Source organism: Salmo salar, chromosome 09 (assembly GCF_965601325.2).
Source record: "Salmo salar chromosome 09, fSalSal1, whole genome shotgun sequence".
In the NCBI taxonomy this organism is placed as follows: domain Eukaryota; kingdom Metazoa; phylum Chordata; class Actinopteri; order Salmoniformes; family Salmonidae; genus Salmo; species Salmo salar.
Window position 1 is genome coordinate 86,544,133 of NC_138299.1, and position 22,531 is coordinate 86,566,663.

At 42.2% G+C, this 22,531-nt stretch overlaps 2 protein-coding genes across 5 annotated transcripts in view; both read right to left on the reverse strand.

Moving 5' to 3' along the window:
- immt (inner membrane protein, mitochondrial (mitofilin)) overlaps positions 1-11,054 on the reverse strand; it is a 17,387-nt gene extending 6,333 nt beyond the window's left edge. For 2 of the 4 annotated variants that reach the window (XM_045724075.1, XM_045724074.1), the window contains exons 1-8: positions 10,754-11,054; positions 9,793-9,866; positions 9,335-9,521; positions 9,006-9,150; positions 7,846-7,968; positions 6,230-6,337; positions 5,821-5,954; positions 3,527-3,630 (exon numbers count right to left, since the gene is read on the reverse strand). In XM_045724075.1, coding sequence (XP_045580031.1) covers positions 3,527-3,630; positions 5,821-5,954; positions 6,230-6,337; positions 7,846-7,968; positions 9,006-9,150; positions 9,335-9,521; positions 9,793-9,866; positions 10,754-10,795 — 917 coding nt within the window. In that variant the 5' untranslated portion in view covers positions 10,796-11,054. Of the gene's footprint in view, positions 1-3,526; positions 3,631-5,820; positions 5,955-6,229; positions 6,338-7,845; positions 7,969-9,005; positions 9,151-9,334; positions 9,522-9,792; positions 9,867-10,313; positions 10,331-10,753 lie in introns of those variants that run through there. The other 2 variants (XM_082956009.1, XM_045724076.2) reach the window with 2 other exon arrangements.
- Positions 11,055-17,141: 6,087 nt separating this feature from the next.
- On the reverse strand, positions 17,142-21,992 carry rnf103 (ring finger protein 103). The gene is made up of 4 exons (XM_014212768.2): positions 21,220-21,992; positions 20,597-20,745; positions 20,136-20,251; positions 17,142-19,545 (listed from the first exon to the last, which is right to left on the reverse strand). Exons 1-4 carry the CDS (start codon positions 21,443-21,445, stop codon positions 18,024-18,026), a joined length of 2,013 nt encoding a protein of 670 aa, XP_014068243.2. The 5' UTR covers positions 21,446-21,992; the 3' UTR covers positions 17,142-18,023.
- Between the last annotated feature and the right edge of the window lie 539 nt (positions 21,993-22,531).

The window sequence follows — 22,531 nt, forward strand, 5'->3', positions numbered from 1 at the left end:
AGAACATTACGTCAAAGTTGGATCAGCCTGTAGTGTGGTTTTCCACTTTAATTTTGAGTGTGACTCCAAATCCAGACCTCCATGGGTTGATAAATTGGATTTCCATTGATTATTTTTGTGTGATTTTGTTGTCAGCACATTCAACTATGTAAAGAAAAAAGTATTTAATAAGATTATTTCATTCAGATCTAGGATGTGTTATTTTAGTGTTCCCTTTATTTTTTTTGAGCAGTGTATATACAGTACTGTGAAAAAAATGCTGTAAAGTAAGAATGCTTTCAAAAATAAACATGTTAATAGATTATATTTATCAATTAACAAAATGCAAAGTTAGTTAACAGAAGAAAAATAAACATCAAATCAATATTTGGTGTGACTACCTTTCGCCTTAAAACAGCATAAATTCTTCTAGGAACACTTGCACAGTTTCTGAAGGAACTCAGCAGGTAGGTTGGCCCAAACATCTTGGAGAACTAATCGCAGTTCTTCTGTGGATTTAGACAGCCTCAGGTGCTTCTCTCTCTTCATGTAATCCCAGACAGACATGATGATGTTGAGATCAGGGCTCTGTGGGGGCCATACCATCACTTCCAGGACTCCTTGTTCTTCTTTATGCTGAAGATAGTTCTTAATGACATTCGCTGTATGTTTGGGGTCGTTGTCATGCTGCAGAATAAATTTGGGGCCAATCAGATGCCTCCCTGATGGTATTGCATGATAGATAAGTATCTGCCTGTACTTCTCAGCATTGAGGAGACCATTAATTCTGACCAAATCTTCAACTCCATTTTCAGAAATGCAGCCCCAAACTTGCAAGGAACCTCCATGCTTCACCGTTGACGGCAGACACTCATTCGTGTACCGCTCTCCAGCCCTTCGGCAAACAAACTGCCTTCTGCTACAGCCAAATATTTGACTCATCAGTCCAGAGCACCTGCTGCCATTTTTCTGCACCGCAGTTCCTGTGTTTTCGTGCATAGTTGAGTTGCTTGGCCTGGTTTCCATGTAGGAGGTATGGCTTTTTGTCCGCAAGTCTTCCATGGAGGCCACTTCTGACCAGACTTCTCCATACAGTAGATGGGTGTACCAGTGTCCCACTGTTTTCTGCCAACATCTCTGAGCTGATGGCACTGCTGGACATCTTCCGTTTGTGAAGGGAAGTAAGCATGATGTGTCTTTCATCTGCTGTAGTAAGTTTCCTTGGCCGACCACTGCGTGCGTGTACGGTCCTCAACATTGCCTGTTTCTTTGTGCTTCTTCAAAAGAGCTTAGACAGCACATCTGGAGAAACCTTGCTGATGCAGTATAACTACCTTGTGTCTTGTTGCTGTGCTCAGTCTTGCCATGGTGTATGACTTTTGATAGTAAACTGTCTTCAGCAACCTCACCTTGTTAGCTGAGTTTGGCTGTTCCTCGCCCAGTTTTATTCCTCCTACACAGCAGTTTCTGTTTCAGTTAATGATTGTGTTTCAATCTACATATTGCATTGATGATCATTAGCACGTTTGGTATAATTGTTTAATCATACACCTGACTATATGCCTACAAAATCCCTGACTTTGTGCAAGTGTGCCGACAAGAATTGATGCTGTTTTGAAGGCAAAGGGTGGTCACACCAAATATGGATTTGATTTAGATTTCTGTTCACTCGCTTTGCATTTCAAATATTTTATTTATTGGTCACATACACATGGTTAGCAGATGTTAATGCAAGTGTAGCGAAATGCTAGTGCGTCTAGTTCCGACAGTGCAGTAATATCCAACAACTCCAACAACTACCTAATACACACAAATCTAAAGGGGGTGAATGAGAGTATCTACATATAAATATATGGATGAGCGATGGCCGAGCGGCAAGATGCACTAGATGGTATAAAATACATAACTCATATCACGTGTATATACTGTAAGATATGTAAAATATTAAAGTTGAATTATTTAAAGTGGCATTGTTTAAAGTGACCAGTGATATGAGTCTCAATGTAGGCAGCAGCCTCTGAGTTAGTGATTCCTGTTCAGCAGTCTGATGGCCTTGAGATTGAAAAACAGCTTCTGTCGCTTGGTCCCAGCTTTGATGCACCTGTACTGACCTCGCCTGCTGGACGATATCAGTGTGAACAGGCAGTGGCTCAGGTGGTTGTTGTCCTTGATCTTTTTGGCCTTCCTGTGACATCGGGTGCTGTAGGTGTCATGGAGGGCAGGTAGTTTGCCCCCGGTGATGCGTTGTGCAGACCGCACCACCCTCTGAAATAGCCCCCGCCTCTCCTTTGCCACATCCTTTTTAGTTTTACATTTTTTCCAGCACGCTTTCATCCGATTTGTGTCCTCTTTAAAATCGGTGTCGATCCATTACATTTGTTGCATAAAATGGACCAGGTGTCTTCCTTCTTCTTGACAGTCGTGTGGTCTGTCTTTTTATCCTCCAGTACGTTACTGAATTACTCCATCAGCTCCGACAATGCCATGATCATGTGGCTAGCGGACAAATAATTAATTGCTAAATATTGTTAAGTGAATTACAAATATTATTGTACGCTAGCTAGCTTGATTTATAAACTAGCTAGCTACAATAGCTAACATTTGTTTTGTCTAGTACTGGCAAATCAGATTTTATTTCAAATCAGCCAACTCATGAGAACCTTTCAGATGGAGTTGCAGGAGTTCTAACGTTACATTGTTATTATTTTAATCAAGAAACAGCAACTTTGTGGCCTCATTTGTCAAGTAGGCTAGTTACTTTGTTTCAACTCACGAAATACCTCATTTTGGTGTAACATGTCACTAATCAGTCTAAAACCGTTAATCATAATGTTTAATCTGAATCAGTATATCTAAGTGGTGCAACATCTGATTAATAAACCTAGATTCATTTAAACCATGCTGGTGCAACCCACCATTAGTATCTTAGATGTTTTTGTGGTCCACTGTAGATCATGAGTTATTCTTTTTCTTATTGCCATCATTTCATTTTTTCTACGTGCATGTTATATCCTGAGATTTTAGGTTATCCTGAAAATATTTTTAGGGGGCATTGAGTTTTCAATATTGGTCAGGTACAGCAGGAGATCCGCAAATACATTTAGTTTATATTCATGTTCACCAATACCTGTTACGTTTGATCCTGTCTAATTATTTCTGCAAGCGGTTCAATTGCCAGTACAAACAAGGGGGAGAGGGGACATTCTTTCTTGTGCCCATTCCTAAAGCAATTTCATCAGAAAATGCATTGTGTGTATATTTTTGCTTTAGGACAGTTATATATTTTTTTATACAATTTATTTCAGCTGGAAAGTTGAAAGCTTCTCAAGTTTTGAATAGGAAATGCCATTAAAGCCGGTTGAAAGCCTTTTCGGCATCAACAACTATTATTGAGATATATATTTTTTAAACTAAGTTCATTTTAGTGAGCATAAAATAGTAAATACACCACTTCAAACTTTAATATCACCAAATCGTCTGAAACAAAAAAAGTAGTGTATACTGGTGACCCCAACATAACGTTAATAAATTATCAAGCGGCTCTTACTTGGCCTTGAGGACGGCTGCTCCAGCCTCGTCTACTGATCGGCTGCGTTCACTCAGTGCATCTTCTAAGACTCTCCACTGGGTAGACTTCTTATCAGGGGGTGCCTAAAGAACAAAAAATTCACATCATGAATGATTCACAATACAAATTAGTTTGGATTAGGGCTGGGCAATATATTTAATTATTAAAATCACATTTATGCACATTATCCATATCGGCAATATTATATGGAAATAGCCATATTGCAAGAGGCTGCAATATTCACTCTGCATGCACACACACTACATATCTTTCCAACCATGATGCAGAGTGTAAAAAAAAATTCTGCTGCTTTCCAATAAACATACGTGTTCTGTATGATAACATTTGTTCTTAGGGATATCCCCCTTTTTTTCCAATATTCACCTAAAATGACATACCCAAATCTAACAGCCTGTAACTCAGTCCCTTGATGCGAGGATATGCATATTCTTGGTACCATTTGAAAGTAAACATTGAAGTTTGTGGAAATGTGAATGTGGAAATGTGAATATAACACAATAGATCTGGTAGAAGAAAAACGTTTTTTTTCTTCCTTTTTCTACCACCATCTTTGAAATGCAACAAAGGTCCCAAATCTAGCCATCACTCTGCTTGTAATTCTGATGGTGTCCACAAGATGGCAGCAGAATATGTGCAACGTTTCAGACGGATAACTTGAAGTATGAGCAAACTACATGAGTTTTAGTGTGAAGTCAGTTACATTTGGGCAAATCGTGAAGGAGACATTTAAATTACATTTTTCTGCAAGAATATCATCAAATCTGTATACTTGGACTTTGATTTAGCTTCTCCAGTATTAGTAGCCATATTGTAAGTTCAATATTTGCAAAACACCCAGTTTTCATAACTATCCATATTCTTATCATTTTTGTCCAAAAGGAAAAGGCATACTGTCGCACAAGGTTAGCAACTACATTTTGCCACAGATACAGGGTCTCCGGATACTCCCGTAAAGCCCAACTCATTGGCTATCTAGCTAGCTTAGTTTGACCCCGATTGGTGCTTATTTGACAAAGTTACAGTCAATCAAGTGAAGACCGCCCGCGTCATCGGCGTGCCATGACAGCGTCGCTCTCTGAGCAAATGTGGTGTCCTATAGGATATACTACACCCCTAATGATATAATGAAGTCTGGTTACGTTCTAGGATCTCTGAGGAATCCATACGAATGTGATTTGAACAGTTGAAACAATTAGGGTAAGATTTTCATAGATTCCTTTCTTAGAAAATTGAACGAGTGGAAATACAAAAACGATCGTGCATGCTATATGGACCTTTTTAGGATATGAAAAAGGATTTTAACAAAATGACACTTAATGTTATCTCTGGGACCCTTTGGATGATAAATTAGAGCAAGATTTCAGAAGTACATATTTCACCTTCAGAGGTGAATTTAGCAAACCTATTACGGTGAAAAAAAGTGTTTTGTTGTTAGCGCACCTCAAACAATAGCATTGCATTTTTTTATAGCCATAATAGATACTGTAAATTGGTCAGTGCAGTTATATTAACAAGAATGTAAGCTTTCAGCCGATATAAAACACTTTAGTGTACCGACATTTGTTGTTTCTCTAAAATGTGTGATCGTGACAAGGCGCTGCATGATTTACAACTGTCCCGTTGACGGGACGATGATCCCTAAGAAGATTTATTATCTGAAAATAGGAGGTGCGAGTTGTGGTGGTCCAGATCTACTGCAGCATCTCGTTTGTGCAATGTCCCATTTTAATCCCCATGTGGGGATGGAAAATAACTCATCCTTGCTGAGTTCTTTCTTTGTCATGCCCAACAGCACTATATTCCAAGAGTTCACCCAAGCGTTTTGCAACATAGCAACTCATATCGCTATTGCAAAATGTGAAAAAATATAATCGCAATATGATATTTTGGCTATATCGTGCACTATTTTAATGTAATGAAAAACTGCTGGACTTGAATAGCTAGCAGAACTCCCTTTTTCACACTTGAGAATATGTCCACCCCCCTCACCTCAGCCCCCTCCCTGGCCTCCGATGACTAAAAAAACAAACATCTACAAAAGGATTTGGATTGAATTAGGAAATCACAACATGTTGGGTTACACTTTCTCAGAATGTGTACCCGTGTCCCTTCCTCTCCTCAGACGCTGAGGCCTTCAGTTTCAGGGTCACAAAACAAACATTCACAACAGAACTTGGATGTAACATGAAGCTAAAAACAATTGAAAAATCTCTCCAGTTTGGGTTGTTTTTGAAGATATGTCCCTTCCTCACCTCAGCCTCCATGGCCTCCCTCAGTTGGCGGGTGTGCTGGGCAATGGCCTGCAGAGCTGCCTCCTGAGCACCAATGGCCTGCAGGGTCACCTTGGCTGTGCTGCCCAGAGCATCTTCCAGATTGGATGACAGAGCTGCAACAGCACACACACAGCCTGGTTACCTTGTTTGTCAATCATGATGCCATCTAAGCAATCCCCATGTCAAACCTGCATTCCATAATGTAATAAGACCATGCATCAATGGCAATCTGCTGAAAATAATAATGCGTCCATTGTACTCATTGACTCATGTATTGCATTTGTCTTCATTGTATATAATGCTTTAAGCCAGAGTAAATACATGTTGTTACAGTGTAACAGGCACCATAACTAATAGCAAAAAGTGACAGGAAAGATGAGACACCTACATGTCAGGAGGTCCTGCTCAGCCTTATCCTGCTCAGCAAGACGGGCAGCCACTTCACCCTCAGGACGCTCCTTCACTGCAGGCTCATGTTCACACTCAGTACATTTTGCTGCAGCAAAGGGGGATACAGAACACACTAAGTACATTTTGCTCTGCAGACAAAATCATGGCCACAAAAACACATGCCCTACATTCCATTCACATACATGTAGCACTTACCTGCAGCACTTACCTGCTACTACAGATTACACTGTACAGTCGTGGCCAAAAGTTGAGAATGACAAATATTAATTTTGAAAGTCTGCTGCCTCAGTTTATATGATGGTAATTTGCATGTACTCCAGAATGTTATGAAGAGTGATCAGATGAATTGCAAAGTCCCTCTTTGCCATGCAAATGAACTGAATCCCCAAAAACATTTCCACAGCATTTCTGCCCTGCCACAAAAGGACCAGCTGACATCATGTCAGTAAATCTCTCGTTAACACAGGTGTGAGTGTCGACGAGGACAAGGCTGGAGATCACTCTGTCATGCTGATTGAGTTCAAATAACAGACTGGAAGCTTCAAAAGGAGTGTGGTGCTTGTAATCAGAGACCATTCATGTGTGGGGTTGCTTCTCAGCCAAGGGAGTGGGCTCACTCACAATTTTGCCTAAGAACACAGCTATGAATAAAGAATGGTACCAAAACAGAGCAACTTCTCCCAACCATCAGTTTGGTGACAAACAATGCCTTTTCCAGCATGATGGAGCACCTTGCCATAAGGCAAAAGTGATAATTAAGTGGCTCGGGGAACAAAGCATCGATATTTTGGGTCCATGGCCAGGAAACTCCCCAGATCTTAATCCCGTTGAGAACTGGCGGTCAATCCTCAAGAGGCGGGTGGACAAACAAAAACCCACAAATTCTGACAAACTCCAAGCATTGATTATGCAAGAATGGGCTGCCATCAGTCAGGATGTGGCCCAGAAGTTAATTGACAGCATGCCAGGGAGGATTGCAGAGGTCTTGAAAAAGAAGGGTCATCAATGCAAATATTGACTCTTTGCATCAACTTCATGTAATTGTCAATAAAAGCCTTTGACACTTATGAAATGCTTGTAATTATACTTCAGTATTCCATAGTAACATCTGAGAAAAATATCTAAAGACACTGAGGCAGCAGACTTTGTGAAAATTAATATTTGTGTAATTCAAAACTTTTGGCCACGACTGTAGTATGGCATGAACAGGTATAGTAAAATACCCACTAACATGAACAACTCACTCATCCACAACATATAACCTCTAAATACCAAAAAAGTAACACAGATACATATCATATGCATTACAAGCTAGTGCAATCTAGGATTAAGGGTTTTGTGAGGTGTAGTGATTAGTTTAGGGGCTCGAAGGGGACAGCATGAAGAGTCTTTATGCAGAGGTGTACAGTAAACAGAGGTGAAAGGGTGAGGTGGCAAATAAAATCACCAGGAGAATAATGAACAGGAAAGAAAAACAAGTATTAGAGAAGAGCAGGCATAGAGCATGGAGCCATGCACCCTAGGACCCCCTATATTAGTGAAAGAGAGCGCCATGCACCCATGCAGGGGAGGCTGTATCCACCAGGTTCTGACCTGCCGGGACCCCCTCGAGGGCGGCTGGGAGAGGCACGACCTCTGCCTCGTGGGTTCCAGGGGCTGGCACAGAGGGCACCTCGCCAATGGCTGAAAGGATTTGTGCCACTTGAGCAGAAGCTTCTGCAACAACACAGTGGAGCTCAACATCAGAGGACTGACTGGTCTTCTTGGCAAGGCTGTGTTATGGTAACCAACAGGACATGTGGAACTGGCACACTCAACAACACAGCAGCAATACTGACTCATAGCATAGCTGTAGATAAGAAGGCAAACCTCTAAGTAACACAGGCAGATACCCATTCTCTCACTCTAGTGATTTACATTGACGGACTAGATCTATCACCTGATCGTCAACTGGTCTTCTCAAAACCCACAGCAGACATGTGACCTGCATCACATTCCTCTACTTCAGTACTGAAGACTCATTTAGTTGAGATGAAATACTCAGTTCCTATCAACAGTCACGTCCTTCATGTCCTTCACTGGATTGATCAATACCACAGAGAGACTCAAGGCCCTTAAACTAAAAATGGTTAACCTAGCTAAATAACAATGTAAGTTCTGCAGAGGGCTAATGACCACCTTCGTAAAGCCATCAGCTAATTAGGAAACTTGCCACATGTCAAGATACTGAACAATTAGCTAAGAAAGAAAATCAAGAGTAAATGAATGACTTACTCTCCAAGGAGCTACCAATTTAAGGGGAAAACTAAGATTATATATCACATAAATAGATCTAAAGGCATAAAGTATCATGCGATTATGCAATGTTCAGTGATTTAGAGGATAACTCTTTGCTAACCTGAAAAGTGTCTAATCATGCATCGACAAAAGCAAGAAAACTTAACAGTTCAAGTCAATTTGTATTTGTAAGAACAATAAAGTAAACCATCCCAAGTAAACAACACAATTTCAGCAGATCATTTCAGTTCGACAAAGGAGAGAAGACATGGGTTTGTTGTGAAAAATTGGATTCCAGAAGCATGCTACTTCTAAATGGATGATATTCACATTAAGCACCTGATCCCTCTTAATTAAATAGTCTTAAAAACAATGGCGTGCCAACGTTCTTAGTACTTGACTCACAAGATAATATTTTTTCAACACCTCAGAGAGCATGAAGTACATCAGCTCTTTCAGGCACAGCTGTAACTCACCCTCTAGGGTCTCCTGAGGGGCTGGAGCAGGGGGTCCCTCAGCATCTGGCTGCTCTGCTTTCTTCTCAACCTCTTTGGCCTTTGGCTGCTTCGAGTCTTTCCACACTTCAGACATGGAGGAAATCTGAACAGGTTCAACCTTTCTCTTCAGGACAGTAATAGAAGAATAGTGTCAGGGAAGATTGAATTGAATGTGAACATCTGTATGTGGTTATTTTTGTTAGATGAGCTAGCTTGTGTTTGACAACAGACTAAGTAAAATGTAATGACACAAATGACAAACTATGACTCCTCAAAATGTGCTCTAGAACACGGGTTATTTAACTTACTGGTTTATTTATAACAGGTGGAGGTGCTGCTGGGCCGAGAGCCAGTCCAAACACTTGATCTGAGTATGGTATGGATTTCTCAACATTGGCCCTGAATTTGGGATCCCAATTGGCATATAGAATTGTGCCACCAACTCCTCCACCCACAGTGAGGACACTGGCAGCTACAATCTTTCCTGCAGAAGACCTGCAAGTACAAGTCAGAGGTAAGATATTCAAACACACGAGAAAGCAAACAAAGCAGTGGCCATTCAGAATGATAAAAAAAAAAATATCACATTGATAATGGCTTTTGTGCTTGTGTGCAGCTTTAGGGTAACTTACTCCTTCCTCTCTTACATTGATTTACTTACATGCACGGGTCAAGGACAGTAAGGTAGCTGCTCTATCAATTAACATAAACAGCTCAATGTAGCATTTAGTCACTTAAGTAACTCAGCAGGAGACTAGTCACCTACCCTGAGCCTCCTGAAGTGTAGCTACGACATTGCTGGAGGGGGTGAAGGGGGACACTATTCCCACACAGGCATTTCTATGGAAAGGAGAAGAAGATCAGTATACACACGCGCTATCCACAGGAGCACCACATGTCTATTATGGGACCTATACAAAATACACCAGGTCTTGTTCTATTCAAATTCATTGGAATAGGATAGTTGACAAGAAAAGCTCATTAATCCGTTATTACATGTGTGCATTTCTTCAATGGAAACGTTTCCACAAACAAAAATCACTTTCTTCAGGTCATTCTATGAACTAAGAATTTGCCAAGGTCATGTCCCCATGATATGAATGTGCATTTGTCCTTTCTTTTTCACGTAGCTAGTTGAAATGAAACTGATTGTGCTATGAAACAGTAGCAGAGACCACATTTCCCCTACACATTAGATACATGAACGTGTGTAGCAAAACAAGTTCACGACTACAACATTTGCGTTATCGCACATGTACACAATATTAATACAAAAATGTATCATACAACCACCGAGCCCCGCTTCCAATTCGACGGTGTGCATTGGTACACACTCGTGTCACTCTCGAGTCTTTGTTTTATTCGGAAGGCAGTGCAGTCAATCAATAGAAATACGCCTCTTTCCACTACGTAATTACGTGATTTGCATGAAATGTCAAGATTTGCGTCAAGTTACGTTCAGTAGCCAAAATTCAGCACAGCTTTCTTTCAATGAAGACATTTAACATAGAACGTCATGTTAAGGCATTGGATTCTCACCTTTCCGTACACTATATGTTGTGAGGAGAGGTTGTAAAACATGTCTGAAGACGTAAACTGTTTATTTCTCCCAACAACAAACACAGTGGTGTAGGCCCTGTCTCTGGGTCACTGAATGACCGCTCGGCTAGCATAGCTAGCAGGCTAGATAACTAGCTAGATATTTCATTTAGAACAGTGATACTTACCCGCGCTGCAGAATTTGCCCCTTTCAAGCAGACACGCAGCATTGTTGTCGGTACTCCCTTTCTTCGTTATTTATGACAGACTGTTTAAATTCAGCAAAGCATGATAACAAAAACTGTCAATCTCAAGCACTAAAACACACGAGATACTTCCAAACACCTTTTCGCCGAGGGTGACACACAGCCGAAAGGGTGCGCATGAGCAATAGGTACGCCCATAGAGATAGATAGAGAACACATTTTATATCTGTGTCATTATGGCGTACGTGACAGCATGGGCAGCACCATTCAAGTTTTACAACCCATAGGAATCCCCACCCAGTTCACTACTTTGACTCCTGTAAAATGGCGGAAGCTTGTTTGGGAGCCCTCAATGGCGTAACTCATGCTAAAACAGCCTTTTAGCCACTAGAGGCCTCTATTATTCTCTACGGGTACGCCCAACTGCGAAATTAAGCATTACGTCACGGGTTCATAGCTCTTTCGTTTATCGCTGAAGAACCACATCAATATTTGTGCATCATATTTTTGGTTACCATTGGAACAAATATTTCACATTTTAATTTTTCTATTTTTTATTTTATTGCAAACGCATAGAAACAATGTATGACGCGTACATAATGAGCCCTTTCTCACATAACTCTATGGTGTTGCAGAAGCTATCAACATTTCGGGCTCACGAGTGGTGCAGCGGTTTAAGGCACTTAGAGCTAGAGGTGTCACGACAGACCCGGGTTCGATCCCGGGCTATATAACAACCGGTCGTGATCGGGAGTCCCATAGGGCGGCGCACCATTGACCCAACGCGGTCAGGGTGAAGAGGGGTTTGGCCGGGGTAGGCCATCATTGTAAATTAATAAGAATTCGCAAGTCGCCTAGTTAAATAAAGCTTAATTCAAATAAATAAAAACATCCCAATCATGCCTGAAAACAAAACTAGTGACATTGCAACAAATTACTTTGGCAAAGGAATGTCGCATTCAAAAAGACTGGGAACTCGGAAATCTCTAACTTCCAACTTCAGTGCATTCAAGAAAACTGGGAACTCAGAAAACACGAGCTCCGACTGGGAAAAATCGTTTGAACGGTCATCCAACCGGAATTGCAAGTCGGAAACTCGGACATCTTTCTAGACTTCCCGACCTGAAGATCACTGACGTCATGAGTTTCTTTTTTTTTTCTACGAATTCGAAGTTGTCATGAATGCAGCATTACTCCGCCCAAAATGTCCTGGTGAGATAAGCAACTTCGTTGTATGGAGGCCTATGAGTGTCGAATGACACTTATTTGATCGAATAGAATTATCGTACTGTTTAGGCTGTTACAAATGTACTGATATAACTGAATGCATGTCGCATTCAGGTGTTGTGCCGAAAATCTCCCGCTGCCAGAATTCTCCCCCCCTTCGCGTGAACGCGCACACACGCAATTCTTAATTGCTGTGACTTGCTTGCTAGTTGATTTCTGCACTTCACTCCGTTTAGCCTACATTTCACTGATCTTAGTAGCACAAAGCATTCTTTTTTTTCCCCTTCAAGGCAGCTGTCAACGATCACGTTAGGCTGCGTTTCATTTTATTTTTTATGTCGGTTTGATCGCGGGGGAGGCACAAGTAATGTCTGCAGTTTTCGGTTTGGCTATTTGTTTCAAGTGTATTGGTCTATAAATACTTATCTTTGCCAAAATTCGTAATCTCTCCCATGTCTTATTCGACAAGTAGTTGTTCTGAAATGTTTATTGCTTGCCTAAATTTTACTCCCTCCTATAGGTTTAATATAACACACATACATTAATTATTAATTTCGGTTGCCTATCCTGATGTGAAGGTTGTTCGATAGAAAGTATTTGACTCGTGACAAAATTAAGGAAATTAGAAGGGGGGGATTCCGGCAAGGCCATTTTCTTGCCAGCTGAAATCCTCCCCTACCCCCTTCTATCTTGGGACTGCAAGGCCTGGCACACTTCATATAATCATTTTGGTAGCTCTTGTTGACCAATAGTGTGTGCTACAGAAAGTACACTGCTCAAAAAAATAAAGGGAACACTAAAATAACACATCCTAGATCTGAATGAATGAAATAATCTTATTAAATACTTTTTTCTTTACATAGTTGAATGTGCTGACAACAAAATCACACAAAAATAATCAATGGAAATCCAATTTATCAACCCACACTACAGGCTGATCCAACTTTGATGTAATGTCCTTAAAACAAGTCAAAATGAGGCTCAGTAGTGTGTGTGGCCTCCACGTGCCTGTATGACCTCCCTACAACACCTGGGCATGCTCCTGATGAGGTGGCGGATGCTCTCCTGAGGGATCTCCTCCCAGACCTGGACTAAAGCATCCTCCAACTCCTGGACAGTCTGTGGTGCAACGTGGCGTTGGTGGATGGAGCGAGACATGATGTCCCAGATGTGCTCAATTGGATTCAGGTCTGGGGAACGGGCGGGCCAGTCCATAGCATCAATGCCTTCCTCTTGCAGGAACTGCTGACACACTCCAGCCACATGAGGTCTAGCATTGTCTTGCATTAGGAGGAACCCAGGGCCAACCGCACCAGCATATGGTCTCACAGGGGGTCTGAGGATCTCATCTCGGTACCAAATGGCAGTCAGGCTACCTCTGGCGAGCACATGGAGGGCTGTACGGCCCCCCAAAGAAATGCCACCCCACACCATGACTGACCCACCGCCAAACCGGCCATGCTGGAGGATGTTGCAGGCAGCAGAACGTTCTCCACCACGTCTCCAGACTCTGTCACGTCTGTCACGTGCTCAGTGTGAACCTGCTTTCATCTGTGAAGAGCACAGGGCACCAGTGGCGAATTTGCTAATCTTGGTGTTCCCTGGCAAATGCCAAACATCCTGCATGGTGTTGGGCTGTAAGCACAACCCCCACCTGTGGACGTCAGGCCCTCATACCACCCTCATGGAGTCTGTTTCTGACCATTTGAGCAGACACATGCACATTTGTGGCCTGCTGGAGGTCATTTTGCAGGGCTCTGGCAGTGCTCCTCCTGCTCCTCCTTGCACAAAGGCAGAGGTAGCGGTCCTACGGCCTCCTCCACGTCTCCTGATGTACTGGCCTGTCTCCTGGTAGCGCCTCCATGCTCTGGACACTACGCTGACAGACACAGCAAACCTTCTTGCCACAGCTCGCATTGATGTGCCATCCTGGATGAGCTGCACTACCTGAGCCACTTGTGTGGGTTGTAGACTCCGTCTCATGCTACCACTAGAGTGAAAGCACCGCCAGCATTCAAAAGTGACCAAAACATCAGCCAGGAAGCATAGGAACTGAGAAGTGGTCTGTGGTCACCACATGCAGAACCACTCCTTTATTGGGGGTGTCTTGCTAATTGCCCATAATATCCACTTGTTGTCTATTCCATTTGCACAACAGCATGTGAAATTTATTGTCAATCAGTGTTGCTTCCTAAGTGGACTGTTTGATTTCACAGAAGTGTGATTGACTTGGAGTTACATTGTATTGTTTAAGAGTTCCCAAAAAAATTTTCAGCAGTATATTTGACTAGACACAAAATTAAGGAAATTAGAAGGGGAGGTATTTTTGCAAGGCCATTTTCTTGCCTGCCGAACACGCTCCCCCCCCCCCCTCTAATTTCCTTAATTTTCTCACTAGAGTCAAATATTTTATGGCACACATCTGAGTCAAATTCTTTCTATAGAACAAACTTCACATCAGGATCAGCAACCGAAATGAATCATTAATGTATGTGTGTTATATTAAACAGAGGGAGTAAAATGTAGGCAAGCAATAAACATCTCAGCTAGTAGTCGAATAACACATGGGAGAGATGATGAATTTTGGCAAAGAAATTTATTAATTAATACACTTGAAACAAATAGCCTAACCGAAAACTGTGATCAAACCGCGATCAAACTGACATAAAAAATGAAACGCAGCCTAAAGTGATCATTGACAGCTGCCTTGAAGGAAAAAAAATAAAAAATGCTTTCTGCTACTAAGATCAGTGAAATGTAGGCTAAACTGACAACGGTTTGAAGTGCAGAAATTTCAACTAGCAAGCAAGTCACAGCAATGAAGAATTGAGTGTGTGCGTGTTCACGAGAAGGGAGAGGGGGGGATTCTGGCAAGGGGGAGATTTTCGGCACAACACCGGCAGCTTTGGGAAAAACGACTTAGTCGTAGCTGTTGTTCACACTCATATCTGCCCACTCATTAATCTCTCATGTACAGAAACTTTCGCGAGAGAATTTTACTGCAGCGTAACGTTTGCCCACTCATAGATTTTTTTATGTTTTAATTAACCTTTATTTAACTAGGCAAGTCAGTTAAGAAAAAATTCTTATTTACATTGACAGCATACACCGGCCAAACCCGAACCAGGACGACGCTGGGCCAGTTGTGCGCCGCCCTATGGTACTCCCAATCACGGCCGGATTGTGATACAGCCCGGGATCGAACCAGGGTCTGTAGTGACGCCTCTAGCACTGTGATGCAGTGCCTTAGACCGCTGAAACACTCGTGTCCAACCTGATCTCGCCTGCATTCAATAATCAAGGACATGCATTTCCGTTGTTAGAGCGGTCACTTAGCTATCTTGTCAAAAAAAACAGTTGTGGCCAAAAGTTTTGAGAATGACACAAATATTAATTTTCAAAGTCTGCTGCCTCAGTTTGTATGATGGCAATTTGCATATACTGCAGAATGTTATGAAGAGTGATCAGATGAATTGCAATTAATTGCAAAGTCCCTCTTTGCAATGCAAATGAACTGAATCCCCCAAAAAACATTTCCACTGCATTTCAGCCCTGCCACAAAAGGACCAGCTGACATCATGTCAGTAATTCTCTCGTTAACACAGGTGTGAGTGTTGACGAGGACAAGGCCTAGAGATCACTCTGTCATGCTGATTGAGTTCAAATAACAGACTGGAAGCTTCAAAAGAAGTGTGGTGCTTGGAATCATTGTTCTTCCTCTGTCAACCATGGTTACCTGGAAGGAAACACATGCCATCATCATTGATTTACACAAAAAGGGCTTCACAGGCAAGGATATTGCTGCCAGTAAGATTGCACCTAAATCAACCATTTATTGGATCATCAAGACCTTCAAGGAGAGTGGTTCAATTGTTGTGAAGAAGGCTTCAGGGCGCCCAAGAAAGTCCAGCAAGCGCCAGGACCGTCTCCTAAAGTTGATTCAGCTGCGGGATCGGGGCACCACCAGTACAGAGCTTGCTCAGGAATGGCAGCAGGCAGGTGTGAGTGCATCTGCACGCACAGTGAGGCGAAGACTTTTGGAGGCTGGCCTGGTGTCAAGGGCAGCAAGGAAGTCACTTCTCTCCAGGAAAAACATCAGGGACAGACTGATATTCTGCAAAAGGTACAGGGATTGGACTGCCGAGGACTGGGGTAAAGTAATTTTCTCTGATGAATCCCCTTTCCGATTGTTTGGGGCATCCGGAAAAAGCTTGTCTGGAGAAGACAAGGTGAGTGCTACCATCAGTCCTGTGTCATGCCAACAGTAAAGCATCCTGAGACCATTCATGTGTGGGGTTGCTTCTCAGCCAAGGGAGTGGGCTCACTCACAATTTTCCCTAAGAACACAGCCATGAATAAAGAATGGTACCAAAACAGAGCAACTTATCCTAACCATCCAGGAACAGTTTGGTGACGAACAATGCCTTTTCCAGCATGATGGAGCACCTTTCCATAAGGCAAAAGTGATAACTAAGTGGCTCGGGGAACAAAGCATCGATATTTTGGGTCCATGGCCAGGAAACTCCCCAGACCTTAATCCCGTTGAGAACTGGCGGTCAATCCTCAAGAGGCGGGTGGACAAACAAAAACCCACAAATTCTGACAAACTCCAAGCATTGATTATGCAAGAATGGGCTGCCATCAGTCAGGATGTGGCCCAGAAGTTAATTGACAGCATGCCAGGGCGGATTGCAGAGGTCTTGAAAAAGAAGGGTCAACAGTGCAAATATTGACTCTTTGCATCAACTTCATGTAATTGTCAATAAAAGCCTTTGACACTTATGAAATGCTTGTAATTATACTTCAGTATTCCATAGTAAGATCTGACAAACTTTGTGGAAATTGATGTGTCATTCTCAAAACTTTTGGCCACGACTGTAGATAATCTTCATTTATTTCGTCATGGTTAGTGCTGTCCGGTATCCTAAGGACATCCCTACCATTTTACTTCAATGGGGCGACGTCAGAGTTGGACGTCCATATACCAAGGAACATTTTGTCATAGGCTGAGCCGTAATGGCAAATGTATGGTCTTAACAATGTTTGCAGGGAGATAACTGTAGTTACTTAGAAACCTGTACAACCGGTACCTGGTTTCTGGGTTCAGGAATGGGAAATCCAGCAAATACCAACCGACAAGAAATTCCACATGAACATTTTTAGTTTATTTTAATGAGTAACATGTTACATGTCAACACTTCCAATTCTCTTTTCAAACTCCAACAACACAGATGACAAGAACAAGTGAATTGACTTGTTGGGATCCCCTACCTACATGATGTTAATCCGTTAAAAAACACAGACAAGAGGCATTGACATGCTCCAACGATACATGAAAACTGAGTCAGCAGAGCTGCATATCACATCGCTTCAACGGTCATTCCATTATGAACAAACAACTTTTTCGTGCTGCAGGGTAAGAGAATGCACTGATACAATTAACCTTAGCCAAATCACATGCCTGAAATATAACTTTCTAAATACATCTGGGAATGATTGGCTTCAAGGCCCATATATAGAATTCTTAGGTAGTGGAGCAACTCCACATCAGATTGATACTAATCATGAATAAAGTAGACCATGTTGATAGACAAGATTGTGCAAAGAGAGGACAAAATGTATCCTACTTGGTTTCCTATACATTTCCTAGGTCATTTCCTTGTTCATAACAGTTCCGAAACTTTTGTTTCTCCAAATGTCTTTTTGGGGTGGGGCAAAACATCAAGATAGGGCATTAAGGACTCTTCATGACATAGTAGATGATCAAAAATGCATTTAAACTATCTGAACAAAAGCCAGATTTAATCTATTATTTAAGCTATTAATTTTTGAGTGAGACTAGTAGTATTAGAAATACATTTCCCCTCGCAACAGATATACCCTATTGTGTGTAGATTTGGTTTACACTACCAAAATGTTTAATGAAAACCAACTACAAGGATCCAAGGACTGACGATGGACACATCAAGTATTTCTATAAGTTAAGTGCAGGACAGGAGGCAGGTTGGCAGACAGAAACATTCTGCTATTCCTGCTGCTCCAGTAGGTCCAGACCAGATGATCTAACTGGCTTCCTCTTGTAGGATGGCCCCCTGCACACCGGGCAACAGTGCTGTCCACCTGCCAGCCAGACCACAATGCACTGCTGGTGGAACACGTGGGCACAGGGCAGTCCCATGACGATGCAATCAGTCTCAAAGTTCTCCAGACACACAACACACTCTGTGCAGTGTATCATGTCACTGGGCCATTGGGACCAATCCGCTTGTTGCTCTTGCGCTTCCCTTTTCATGCATGGTACATCCCCTCCATTTCCAGAATGACAACATGAATCAGCGGCACAATCTCTCTCTTTACCACAGCCATGTTCTTCATGCTCACTGTTTAAGCCTTGGGTCTGTCCTCCTGTAGTGTTTTGTATGTTTCTGTCCAGATCTCTGCCGCTGTTCTCTTCAGAGATTGGCCCACAGACCTGTGTGCACTTGAACCTCCAGGTGGGCAGGTTGTTGATGTAGTCAATGGGGATAAGCGGGTGAAGCCAGAGATCGGGAAAGGCCAACCTCTCCAGAAGGAAATTGGGGTCATCGTCCCAGTCAGACTCGTTGGGGAAGTTATGAAAGGAGGTTATGGGATGGACCAAGTAGCTGGTGTACCAATCCCAGAGGCTGGACAGCCACTCCAAGTTATTGGGGTTCTCTTCTTCATTGTTGCATCTCCTCTTCTTCTCAAAGTAGTCGATGAGAAGCCCGTGTGCCAGGTAGGTGCTGAGAAACAGGGCGGGGTGGGAGGAGTAGAATGTCCAGTCGGTCCTCACCCAGGAGGCGATGGTGGTGGTGTCTGCGTAACGCAACAGCTTGAGGCTGTAGTCGTAGAAGCCCTCCAGATATGGCAACTGTAGGAACCCCAGGATAGGCAGCCAGGAGATGATGAGCAGGGAGTTGTAGGTTCCCAGCGTACTGATGAGAACCACGAAGCGCTTGATGGTGGCGCCCTGTGTTATGAACAGGTCCAACCAGGCCATGAGGTTGACCATCACTAGACTCAAAACAAACAGGTCATTGACCTCTGGCTGAACCGAACGGAGGAAAGTGTCCATGGCCTGTAAGGAGATGAACTCTCCAATGCTGTTCCCATATCTGTAGATGCCCTCCGGCATTTTCAGGATGTACGATGGCAACTGTTGCACACCTATCTCTTCCAAGGAGGTTATATTGTCCCAGCTCTGCACATCTACAAAGATGAACTCGATACGACCTGTGAACTTGACACTGAGTGCTGAAAAAAAGGCTGGAGGTTGTGCCAGCTTGGCAAATAGGAACATCTTTACTGGGTGCTTCTCACTGGGGTGCCACTCTTCAACAAGCTGCTGAGACATGCGGATGGTTTTTATACGGGACGCTACGTGTGCCGTCATCCACTTGAAGATGTGCTCTGTCTCAATGCGTCTGCCATTGTACTCTTTCAGCATAACCTTTCCTTTTGAAGCATAAGTCTGAGGCACAGACATTATAAGTGTGGATTTCATCCAACCCCGTTTACGACAATACCTGCAAGAGATAACAGGATCATCATCTAGGCTACTAATATGCAAATACTGATGTGGCCTATACCAGAATGCAACTTGAAGAATTACCATACACCTTATGGAACAGCGGGGACTGTGAAGCAACACAAACATAGGCACAGACATGCATACACACACATGATAACATACACACACGTACACATGGATTTTGTGTTGTGGTGTGGAGTAGGGGCCTGAGGGCACACACCTAGTGTGTTGTGAAATCTGTTATGAATATATTGCAATGTTTTTAAAATTGTATAACTGCCTTAATTTCGAAAGACCCCAGGAAGAGTAAGCAGCTAATGGGGATCCATTTATTTTTATTTTATTTTACTAGGCAAGTAGGTTAAGAACAGATTCTTATTTTCAATGACAGCCTAGGAACAGTGGGTTAACTGCCTTGTTCAGGGGCAGAACAACAGATTTTTGTTAACTTGTCAGCTCGGGGATTCGATCTTGCAACCTTTCGGTTACTAGTCCAACGCTCCTACCACTAGGCTACCTAAATACAAATAACATGCACTTAAATATCATTAAGTATTATGCAGTTCAAGTATGCATCCAACTTACCTTGAATCACTGGAGCAGTTAAAAGTACCAGTGCGAATGCCAAACTGAGAAACCTTTTGGACCATTTTACCCCAGTTGGCTTTGCTCAAAAGAGCATCTCGATCTTGGGCAATTACCTACAGAAACAGGTAAAGGATGATATGTTAACATTGGCGTTTAATGTAGGAATTGTATCATTTATTTCACTGCTTGATGTTTTGTGTTAATGTATCTTCATCCTCAATATATGTGAAAAGTAGAAGACATTGAGGAACAAAGTACAGTGCTAGAGTCAATACCACAATTACTTATGTATTCTGAAAACTTCAACAACATTTTGAACATTCAAAAATGTTCCTTCTGGAAGAGCTCCTACATTTTATGTTAAAAATTGTAGCTATGTGAGGTAATATATAAGATGCTGTATTACTTTTGGAAGAGGTCTAAAGGGGGCATGCAATAAAGCAATCATATCCACCTACCTGGACCAACCAAATGCCATCTTTGGTGTCTTCCACCAGCTCATAAAAGTGCATCTCCCCACTGAAGGTAGTGCTGGACTCAGACTGTGACTCAGCTTGCTCCTTTTCATTCTTGATGGCAGAGTACAACTCCCCTTGCATCAGGTCACCTAGAAGAATAAAACACAGTTATGTGAGGAGTACTGTTGCAGATCATGATACGTGAGGAGTACTGTTGCAGATCATGATACGTGAAGAGTACTGTTGCAGATCATGATACGTGAAGAGTACTAGCAGATCATGATATTGAGTACTAGCAGATCATGATCCTGAGTACTAGCAGATCATGATACCTGAGTACTAGCAGATCATGATACCTGAGTACTAGCAGATCATGATACGTGAGTACTAGCAGATCATGATAAGTAAGGAGTACTAGTGAATCATGAAACCTTTGAGTGAGACAACTTTGACCCACTTTCTAGCAGCTTTCAGAATGACAAGTGCACTGATACTGTCATAGACAGTTTTACCACCACCAATATTGATTTATTTGTACGTAATTTAAAACAAGCCTGCGAGTAGATCAGATCACTGTATTTGCATGTGTTTTGATAACATTGGTTTGTCATGAAAAGCTTTACCTGACTTTTCGACTAGTTCTCTGACATCCCTCTTCTCTGCAAGCCCAGAGTATCCCAGTCCTCGACATTCTAGAATGGTCTTTAACTTATTGAAACTCAGGGTTACAGGATCAACCAACTGGGTGGCAAAAAGACCAGTTTCATACCAGACAACTGCTTCAAAAAATCTGGCCAAAACGAATAACACCAAAAAATACAGTAGGAGAAAAAATAGTTTTAACCACATCTTACACTGTAAGAGGGTTACTGTTGTTACCGGTGTAAATAGCAGGGTCAGAACCCGTATCTTTTCATTGGTGTCTCCAGGTTTTGTTAAGCCTACTCGATGTAGCAGTTGTCACTCACTGCAACTTATGTTACAGTAAACAGTTAGCTAGGACAACTTCAAGGCTTATCTAGTTAGTTAGATGTATCAGGGTACAGACGCTAAAAACAAGGCCGATTTTAAGCAAATACACTACCCGATGCCCTTAGGGCAAACTATTCGTTCTCGGTGTCCACCATTTTCACAAATAGTTTCGGTAGCTAGTTACATGCATCTTGAACGCTAGCAAACTAGACGTGAGAATTTCCTTAGCTAGCCAGGTATTTTCGGCCCTGACAGCACAGCAAAATAATCAAAGAAAAGCAATGTCACCGGAAGGATAAATAAAGTCCCCCACTCGTTAGCTCATTTCGCAAAATGATCTGATAGATTATGATGCAGTCTGGTGATCGCTGTAGTCCTGATGATCGTCGTCTTTAAGGCCAGATCAGCTGGTGTACATAACAAAGTGACGCTGTCACTATACACGTCATAACAGTTTCCGGTTCCACCCCCACGTGCCGATTATATAACAATATCCTTGGTTCTAACTTAAAGTCCCTGTCGATAATTTCATAAGACCATGGTGTCCTATTGTACCATTCCTTAAGACTATGAATGACAGGAAAGTAGAGGAATTTAATATTTTGATGCTGTGGAACAAAAATAGTGTTGCTATAAATTATAAGGTTGTACTCTTATTGCTACAGATTGTGCCTAGCCCCAGAACAGAACCACTACACCAGATTCCATCTGGCCTTATTCTGTTGCCATTAGATTCTGTATGTGGTCCTATTGTGAAGTCATCACATCAGAAATTCTACCCCCAGAAATGGTATGTCCCTGCTGTGATGTCATCTGATTCCTTCTGGCCCAAATGTCTGAGTTCTGTATGGCTCTTGATACTGTTCAATACAGTATCAGAACCATCATTACAGAACTGTACAGATACCTATCATTTTCCTCATCTGGCCCAAACGGGATGGTTTTTATTTGCATCTGTTCACT